The sequence below is a fragment of the Melozone crissalis genome, unplaced genomic scaffold (assembly GCF_028551555.1).
Source record: "Melozone crissalis strain CALT ecotype California unplaced genomic scaffold, PUWL_Pcris_2 ptg000006l_1, whole genome shotgun sequence".
NCBI lineage: Eukaryota > Metazoa > Chordata > Aves > Passeriformes > Passerellidae > Melozone > Melozone crissalis.
Window position 1 is genome coordinate 50,420,588 of NW_026535784.1, and position 9,595 is coordinate 50,430,182.

Here is a 9,595-nt window from a genome sequence, read left to right on the forward strand (position 1 = left end):
CGGCGCCGCAGCGCCCCCGGCGGCTCGCGGCGGGGCTGCAGCAGCCGCCCCGCGGCCGCCATCGCGCGGGCTGGGCCGGGCCGGTGCCGCGGCTCCAGGCGGGCACGGGCACCGCCGCACCGGGGACCGCGCTACGGGCGGGTGCCGGGCTCAGCGGGCCGGCCGGCGGTGGGTTGTGACGCGTAACCCAGAAACCCCGTTCCGCCGCCGCCGGCGGGGAGGGGCGGGGCGGGCGCTCCGTGGGCGGGCACAGCCGGCGCGGCGCTCCCCGCCGCCGCCGCGCGTCCCCGGTGCGCCCCACGTGCCGCCGCCGCCGCCGCCGCCATGGGCGTGCTGCCGGTGCCGGCGGAGGTGCGCGCCATCCTGCTGGACATCGAGGGCACCACCACCCCCATCGCCTTCGTCCAGGTGAGACCCGGTGGCCGCCGGCCCCGCGGGGGCTCCGGTAGCATCGCCGCTCCTGTCGTGACCCCCCAGCCCTGGCGTCGCGGGGGGCTCCCGGAGCGTCGCCCTTCGTACCGTGACCTCCCCGGCCCTGAGCTCGCCTCAAGGCAGGCCGGGGTGCCCCCGGGAACGAAAGCCGTGACCCGTTTTCCGCGTTTTTCTGAATAATGCTCGCGAGAAAATACGCCTTGTGTTGTTGGCGAGCGGCCGCCCTGCGGTGAGCTGGGGAGCAGGACATTGCCGCGGAGGGTCGGGCAGGGCAGGGGGTTGTTTCACTGGTGGATATAGGGCAGCTGGGGTGCTCGGAGGTTCGGGCAGGTCAGGGGTTTGTTTCGCTGGTGGATATAGGGCAGCTGGGGTGCTCGGAGGTTCGGGCAGGTCAGGGGTTTGTTTCACTGGTGGATATAGGGCAGCTGGGGTGCTCGCAGCCTCACCCCGGAAAAGCCCTCGAGCATCGCTGTCCTTTGATGGCTGGAGCTGCAGCACCGCACCCGGCTCTGCAGAGAGCCTCAAGTGCGGGCTCGCTGAAGTACGATGCTTCTTGGCCTTAATTTCGGTAATTAGCAGTTTGCAGTAATCGATAATTCTGGGGTTATCCGCTGCCTTTTCGCTTCGGGAGGCTGGTGCGGCCGAACGCCCCCGGTGTGCCGGGGCAGCGTGTCCAGCCCTGCCGCAGGGCAGCGCCGGGGACACACCGGGACCGAAGCGGCAGCCAATGCACGAGTGCCTTCCCTTGCCTAGGAAAGAGCTTCAGGCTGCTGGAAATGCTGCTTTAGGTACAGAACCGAGGGCACTGGGAAGCCTGTGGGTCACAGGCGCTTGGAGAACCGCAAATTGTGATAGCCGGGGTCCCTCCTCTGCGGGCGGCTTTGGTTAACAGGAGGGAGCGGCTTGCTTGGATGGATCCCTTCTCCTGCCCTTCATTAACCTGGATTTCTCCCTGAGACATGACAGCTTTCAGTGGTTTTTGCAGCCAGTGGCTTAAAACGGTGCTTTGTGACCCCCATGGCAGGTGAAGGCCCCTGTCTGCCTTTCTAGAGGCTTCTGCTAACACAGTCTAACAGATGAACAGCCTGACCTACATCCATGTTCTTCCAGTGCTCTTGAAGAAACTTCAGGCCTAGGTGGCATTACAGCTGCCTCCTTCCCCTCAATGTGTGTCAGTTCAGTAAGTTTGGACAGCTCAGGTTTCTTACTGAACATCTAACGGAGCAGCTAAGTTGTTCATGTTCACCTCAAAGCCGTTTTGCAGTTGTGTGCAAACAACATGCCATACACCTGAGACTCTGGATTTCCACCCAAAGTCTTTCTGCTCCAGGGAGGCCAAATGGGTTTTGATTCCCAGTAAAATTCAGTTTGATGGAAATCCTGAAAATGCTTGGAACAAGTTAGTTCATTTGGGCTTTCAGTTAACCTCTATCTGCCTTTGAAAGGTCCACTGATGGTTCAGTGGACACTTTATTCTTCAATATTAAACGATTTTATTTAATCCTCTCTCTAGTGTTAGAATGACTGAATCTGCAAAGTAAGGGAATAGAATGGGTCAGTTGATGGGTGGATTAAGGAAAGATACCAGAAAAGAGAGTATTTGGAGTCTTTCTTCTACACAGACTCATGTCCTATTAAACTTGACACATCATTGACTGGGATCACTCTTGGCATCCACAAACCATCTGTCCCACTGAGCTGTCCACTATTCCAGCTGTCATGTGGGTGTCCCCTCTTAGTCCACAGACCTATGCATTTGCCAAGACTTTTACCCTTTTAAAATCTCACAAATCAGAGAATCCACTGATCTTTCTGTCAGTTTGGGAGTTTTTCTTAGCCAGCACAAGAGCATGAAATGCTGCTTTTGAAAAACAATTGGCTCCTTTTGACATTTGAGTTGTAAAGGAGGTTAAACCAAGCCAGCAGGTCAGCTGCATTTCCCAGTGGATTCTCTTTAATTTCCTCCATGATTTAAAAGATAGCTTCAAAGTAAAGGAAATGAGAGATTAACTGGGGGCATTACTAGGCTTTTGATTTCCCTAGGCAAGTTTGTGGTAATTCTTAAAGCAATCTGCATTGTTTTTAAAATATAAAACATGGAAAATACAGTATTAGAGCAATAGCAAATCCTGCAGTTCTGCCATCACATCATAATCTCAGGACCACTGCTTTCTTAATTCATTAATAAGCTAAAGATGACATACCTAGGGCCATTTTTTGAGGAGAGGTGAGTTCAGGTTAATAAAATTAAGAAATTAAGAAAAGCTCAGTTCTCTACCCAAAGGAAGGATTTCCCTGCCCTTCTCCTTAACCTGAGGCTTTTCACACACCCAGAATGTGCACGGTAGCGGCTTGTGGCTCCTGACTCGTGAAACACCACTAATGAGTGCAATTTGTAATTATTTCTGATTGCCCTTGGGATCTCTGTGAAGGTTTGTCATTTTCCTGTGCTGCTTTTCCCAAACCCCGTTTAATTTCATTTGCAAGACTGTCCTCCTGTGGAGCTCAGTGTCACCGGACCAGACTTTTCATTTTAAAAGTTCCTCTAGTTTTGGGGACAGGTTGAGACCTGTTTTCAGAATGACCTTTGCTAGGATAAGTGCCCCATCAAGAATACAATAGCATAATTTACCTGTTCAGAGTACATACATTGTCAGCCTTGTGGGAATGTGGGGTCACAGGTGCCATTTGAGACATATTTTTTTGCAAGCCCAGGAAAAGTTGTCACCCACCTTTCCATTGCAGGCTTTAAAAGTTTCAGCTACGTAAATATTTGTGTAAAAAAATCCACCTGCACTGATCCTGGCCTGAGGCTGGCTCAGTCCTGTGACCAGGCAGACCCCCTTGGCAGGAATTTTCACCAGCTGCAGCATTGTAGGGGAAGCTTAAATTTGGGAGTGTAACTGTACAGGGCAGGACATGCGAACGGTTCCTTTAAAAGCCAGTCAGCCTTACCTCTGCCAGCTTAAAGGAGCAGCCTCTTTTTCTGCCAGGAGACCTTGTTCCCTTACATCAAAGACAACGTGAAGGAGTACCTGCGTGCTCACTGGGAGGAGGAGGAGTGCCAGCGGGATGTGGGACTGCTGAGGAAACAGGTTAAGTAACAGAGTCATCCCTGTCTCTGCATTTGCATTGCATGCCTGAGGCTTTGGGTCACTTGGACCATCCTGGTCACCCCACATTTGTCCCTGTCTCTCTGCCCTCATCCATGGAGGCCAGTTGCCTTGAAGGTTGGATTCTCCCCCATCCAGAGCCTGGGGTTGGGCTTGGTAGGCAGCAGCTTCCCTCAGCTCACCTTGGTCCTCACAGCCCCTGGGCAGCTGTTGAGCCAAGACTTTCCAGCTTTTTGCCTGCACTTCTTGAATCCAAACCTCTTTTGGGAAGCAGCACAGGGAAGGCAGAGCACTTGTTCCACACAGAGCAGTGGATGCTGCCTCTGTACAGGGACACAGCATCATCAATTTGAGACTTGTGGCTGATGCCAACAGATGCATTTGCTTCTTTGCCTTAATTATAGTAATTAAATACTTAAACAAGCATAGTTCTCATTAGAGTATTTACAATACGACTACAGTGATGCTAATTGGTTGGTTTGGAAAGTACAGTCCAAGCAAGTATTTCTAAACACAACTGGAGTTTCAATTTTCCATTGAGAAAAGCAGACAATGTTGTAACCCCTCCTGTGAAGTGCAGTGTCCTGTACAGCAGTGCATGGATGCAGATGTTAGATCTGTTAGATCACTTTCCTACATTAGAGGTGTGGAAATGGCTCCATCTCTTCCCTGCCCTCTTTCTATCACGGATGATTGCACAGAATCACAGAATAGTCTGAGTTGGAGGGGACCTGCAGGGATCAGCAAGCCCAGCTCTTTAGTGAACAGCCCGTGCAGGGCTGAGCCCCACAGCCTTGGCACTGTCAGCACTGTGCTCTGACACCACTGTGCAGGCTCAGGAGGACTCCAGCCTGGACGGGGCCGTGCCCATCCCTTTGGAGAGCGGCAGCGGGGAGGAGGAGCTGGAGCGCGTCATCCAGGCCGTGGTGGACAACGTGCACTGGCAGATGTCCCTGGACAGGAAAACCACGGCACTGAAGCAGCTGCAGGGCCACATGTGGAGGGCAGCCTATGCCACCGGGCACGTCAAAGGAGAGTGAGTAATTGTGTGAGTAGTTGTGTGCCCCCTCCTGGGGGCAGCTCTGGGGGGCATCTTCCCTAAAGTTTATTAGCAGAAGAGCTACATAAGTTATTCCTGGGAACAGCCCCACTGTTATACTGTTATACTGTTATACAAGTAGCATCACTAGCTCAGCAGGTAAGTCAATGTTTGAGAGATTTCTTGGTAAACCAAGAGTCACAAGTATGAGCTTCTTAGATTTCTTAGTCTTCCATTCTTTATCCCCAAATTGCACTCATATTTTGGAACAAGTATAAACAAGCCAGGATTGCAGGGTCAGACCCTTTCAGTTGTTTCCTCCTGCTTTGTCTTTTACCTGTGTGTTTCCTGCCTTTCCACTTCTTTTTGTCTTCAGGTTCCTCTTTGTTTCAGCCACAACACAGGAGTGCATAAGTAGGGACAACTGAAATTAAGCCTGATCTTCTTATTTAAGAGATACTTAGTTAAACTGTGCACTTCAGATCTCTAAGTAAAACAAGCCCATAAATTCACTAAGTTTTGCCAAATGAGGAAGAAGAAAATGAGCTGACAGAAAAATGTATACATCCAAAAACAAGTCAAGAGAGACTCATGTCCTGTTGGCTTTGTTTTTAAAAACAAGGCTAAATTGTCTTACAGTGACCCAAAAACTGTGGGGGAAGCTGCCTGCTTGGCTGCATTCAAGGAGTGAGATCTCTAAAATCTCCTTGCCCAGCTCTGCATCACCTGCTGCTGGAAGAAACCTGGTTCCAGGAGCCCTGGGCAGATTGAAAATGAAGTCCCCTTTGCAAACTAATGGGGCAAAATTGTCACAGTGCCTGGCTAATGATGTCCCCCCAGGTGCCTCAGGGTTTGCCCTTACCTTACCTGCTGCCCTGTTTTGCTCCAGAATCTTCGAGGACGTTGTTCCAGCCATCCGGAAGTGGCGGGAAGCGGGGATGAAGGTCTATATCTACTCCTCAGGCAGCGTTGAAGCCCAGAAGCTTCTGTTTGGATACTCTACAGAAGGTGATATCCTAGAGGTAGATAACCTTACCACCTTCCGTACAGCTTCTCCCCCTGCAGAGCACTCCCTTCCCACAACCACCCTCGCTGTAACACTTTGTGACAGGAATTCTGTGACAGGAAGGTGGGGCAGTGGGTTTGATCCATGGGAATTCAGCTCAAGGAGTTGACTGTGAAAGCATGGCTGCACCAACCCCTCATTACTGTGGCAGAAAGGGAGGGAGGGAGATTTATCCCTGCTCTTCAGGTGGCACTCAGCAATGGCCTGTGCTTCTCTCTCTCTTTCAGCTCTTTGATGGCCACTTTGATACCAAAATAGGCCCCAAGGTAGAAAGTGAGAGCTACAGGAGGATTGCTGCCAGTATTGGGTGTGCCACCAACAACATTCTCTTCCTGACAGATGTCCCTCGAGGTATGTGACCTGCCAGTCCTGCTGCCTCTCACCTGTGCAGGGGAGGCGGGTGCTCTTCAGAGGTGTGCTGCTGCTGCCTTCTCACAAACACCCAGAAATGCTTCAGCACCTTCCCTCCAGCTGCTGCCATCCTCCTCCTTTACACACCCAGGCTTGCACACAGCAGTGGGATGTCCATGTGCAGTGCTGCAATGAGGGAAAATAGGTCAAGTAGAAAGCCTGCCTTTGCACCAGCCAGGCAGGAGAGAGGGCTGAGGCACGGCCCATTTACCAACAGGGTCAGTGGTTTGGCCGGGGCTCAGGGGAAATGGTGGTGTTTGCTGTGTTGCTACGTGGCTGATTCTTTGTGCCACTTTATGGTTAGGTTTTGTTCAGCAGCAGGAAAACATTGCTTCAGGTTGCCAAGACTTGACCCATGGAAAGCCAGGCTTGAAAAGCTAATTTAATTTCCTGCTTTAGCTGGAAACATCTTTCTGGCAGAAATAGCACTGGGTCTCTGCCTGAGCCAGCTCAGTCCCCCAGAGTTAGTCCTTACCTCCTTCCCAGCCTTGGCAGCAGAGCTGGTGGCAGCTTGTGGTTACCTCCTTTTCCCTGGATCATCTTCCAGTGGCCTTTTGTGCTCAGGGAGCAAAAAGAAGCTTGTGAGAAGTGACTGGGAGAGGGAGCTGTTTGACTCACAAATGCCACAGGCTGACCACAGCCTCATGACAGGAATCGAGCTGATGGAGCAGGAGTCAGGATGATGGTGTGTGCTGCCTGCAAGGAGCCTTGGAGAGCCATCAGCTGGCAGAGGGGAGGGGATGGTGAGGCCAGCTCCATTCCTGCAGCTGCAGCCATCCACAGCAGGTCTGCCAGGAGCTGGTTCCTCTCTAGAGCCCTGCCATATGCAAACGCTGCTTTCTCAGTGTCAGCCTTTAAAAGCACTCGGGTGTTCTGGGGCACCCTCAAGCCTCAGGGACCCTGCAGTGAAGAGGTCAGTAAGGGCTGTCCCCTCCACTGTCCCCTCTCTGTCTGTTTCAGAAGCCAATGCAGCCGAGGAGGCGGACACTCACGTGGCTGTGGTGATCAGACCGGGCAACGCGGGGCTGACGGACGATGAGAAATCCTATTACAGCCTCATCTCCTCGTTCACCGAACTGTTCTTGCCCTCCTCCACTTAGGGAAAGCGGTGTGCGCACAAAAGACTGTGCTTCACCTAATTGTCCTTGTGAAATGTTAGGTCATTTTGTCCATAATCAGAATTTCAAACCAAATCCACATTATGTCTTGGGCCTCGTGCAGGCAGGTATGGATGGAGAGTATGGTGTGGGGTCTCTGGTGCAGTAGGACAGAGGCTGGCTGCCAGTTGGAGCTGGGAACAGGGCAGGGAGCAGCACCCATGCTGTTCCTCCCCTTTCCTGGCTAGCAGTTAGCTAAGGGAATGCTTCCTCCAGACTCATCCCCTGAAATCTGGTGCTGAGGTGCCCCACCATGAGCTCTGTCATTGTTAGAAGCAGTCTGCAAACAAGGTTTATGTCCCCTTGCCCCAGAGGGAGCAGTAGGGACCATGGGGGGATATGTGAGCTTCTCCCTGCAGATAGGATTTCTGCTAAGTCAAAAACATTCACAGTTAGGATTCCCAAAGGGAAATGCCAGCTGTGGGCTATAGTACAGTAGGCTCCCACAGAAGAAGCCAGCCCTTGCTGCAGGCTCTTTAGACAAGGAATAATGTGTACCTTGGCTGTGTCTGCAGCAGCTCTAGGTACAAAACAGCACAAGTAGTATATGGAGGCTGCTTAGAGCTCCACAGCCAGCCTACCTAGAATGAAGTCAAGTATATATAAATACAGCTTTAAAAATTAAATTCTGAACACACTTCACTGCTGCATCATGGTGCTGGGCTATGGGATACAACTGTCTGAAGCCCAAAGTGAGCTTGACAGCATTTCTGAAGTATCTCAGCACTGACCCACAGAGCTCCTCCTCCAGCCAAGATCACCCAGTCACACATTCATAGCACTGGTCAGCTGTGAGCAGACCTTGACAAACTGCTCCTGAGGGCAGACATCCTGCTGCATTTGATGAGAATTAGACCCCTGACCTTTTTACCTTACCTAAATTGTGCCAATGTAGATCAGATGGTCATGGAGCTTTTCCTAATGTAGTAAATAAAAACACACCTTTGCTTTCATTGTGTTCCCTCCATCACAGCATTTAGCCTTCCTGTCTTAGCACCACTGATCCCAGCACCTAGAAGGCAAATTTTATTATTTTATTTCAAAACCTGTGAACACTGTGTTCCTGCTGTCACTTTCCCCAGTCCTTTCTTTAAGGCAGCAGCCTTGTCCTGCCAAGGAAGCTGTACTACCTCCCTGGCCATGTTAGGATTTCAGCTGTGGCTCAGTGCAGGAGTGAGAGCCACAGGTAGGTTATACTTGGTAGCAGTGGAGTCAGAGCAGTCTGAAACTCCTGTCTGAAATCCTGTTTCCCCATTCCCTGCTGCTGGCACTTCATGCACGGGTGTTTGCCCTCACAGCCAGCCAGAATAGAGGATGTGCTTGCTGCCTTCCTGAGCTGTGATTTATACCTACAGCTGTCCCTGTTGAGGGAGGCTGATGGGTAAAGAACAGTGAAGAGACAAGCACTTGGGGGGGAAACCCAACTGTGCCAGCATGGCCCTTCTAAGAATTTAATAGTAGCAGGTCAGGCTGTGGGACAGCTAGTCCAGATGCCTTTCTGGGCTGTGCAGTGGGTGTGATGCTGCTCCTAGAAAGAGCCTGCTAATTAGTGCTGTTACAGTAAGTGTATCTGCATGGCTGAATGGTCCCTGGCTTCCTTAAGTGATAATATTAATCATTACACTGTAAATAAATACCTTTTGTTTTGCCTTTGCCATCAGAAAGCTATGCTTGGGGTAGGGACAAAAATAAAGCTCACTTTCTCCATAAAAGCACTTTATTTAGTGGTCATGTTTTAGTGTACATTGGTTGTCATTTAGTTGTACTGAAATGTGCTGTAAGAAATACTCTAAGAAATGTACAGAATTATCACTAAAAACCTGAAATTCAGTTTGGATTGCATATAGGAAAAGGAGCAAAAGGAAAGAAAATAACCACATAATCTTTTTTTTTTCTTTGATAAAATTACAAAAGCTAAAATAAAAAAAACTGAAAGTATTAATTAATCAGGGAAAAAGAGACACGGTGGACTATTTACAGTAAAACACCTTTACAACAAATTGCTATTTTGTGCTCCATATGGATTGAGTGTGTGCCAGTGCAAGAGGATCCCACCTGCGTGTTCTCCAGACTGTCCCCTCCTTCCTTGCCCAGGAAGAGCTCCCTGGATGAGCCCCATGGGAGCTGGCACCTCACACTGCTGTGTCCTTGGCCACTCTCAGCACATCCTCCTGGGAAAGCTTTCCACTCATGACACTGCCACAAGGAGGAAGCCTTCAGCAATCCACAACAACCCTCTGTTGGCCAGAAATCCTCTGGGTTTGTAACAGCTGCCTGAGAACAAGTTTTGGTGCACAGAAAAGAAAGGGCTGGCTGAAAGCTTTCTACTTAACACACAGTTTGGCTCAACTGTTTCTCCTCTCAGGAGAGGCCTGTG

At 50.7% G+C, this 9,595-nt stretch overlaps 1 protein-coding gene across 1 annotated transcript; it reads left to right on the forward strand.

The window, feature by feature from the left end:
• The first annotated feature begins 281 nt into the window (after window positions 1-281).
• ENOPH1 (enolase-phosphatase 1) lies at window positions 282-7,373 on the forward strand. The gene is made up of 6 exons (XM_054290297.1): window positions 282-408; window positions 3,426-3,527; window positions 4,379-4,581; window positions 5,474-5,606; window positions 5,878-6,001; window positions 7,022-7,373. Exons 1-6 carry the CDS (start codon window positions 325-327, stop codon window positions 7,159-7,161), a joined length of 786 nt encoding a protein of 261 aa, XP_054146272.1. The 5' UTR covers window positions 282-324; the 3' UTR covers window positions 7,162-7,373.
• Window positions 7,374-9,595: the final 2,222 nt, after the last annotated feature.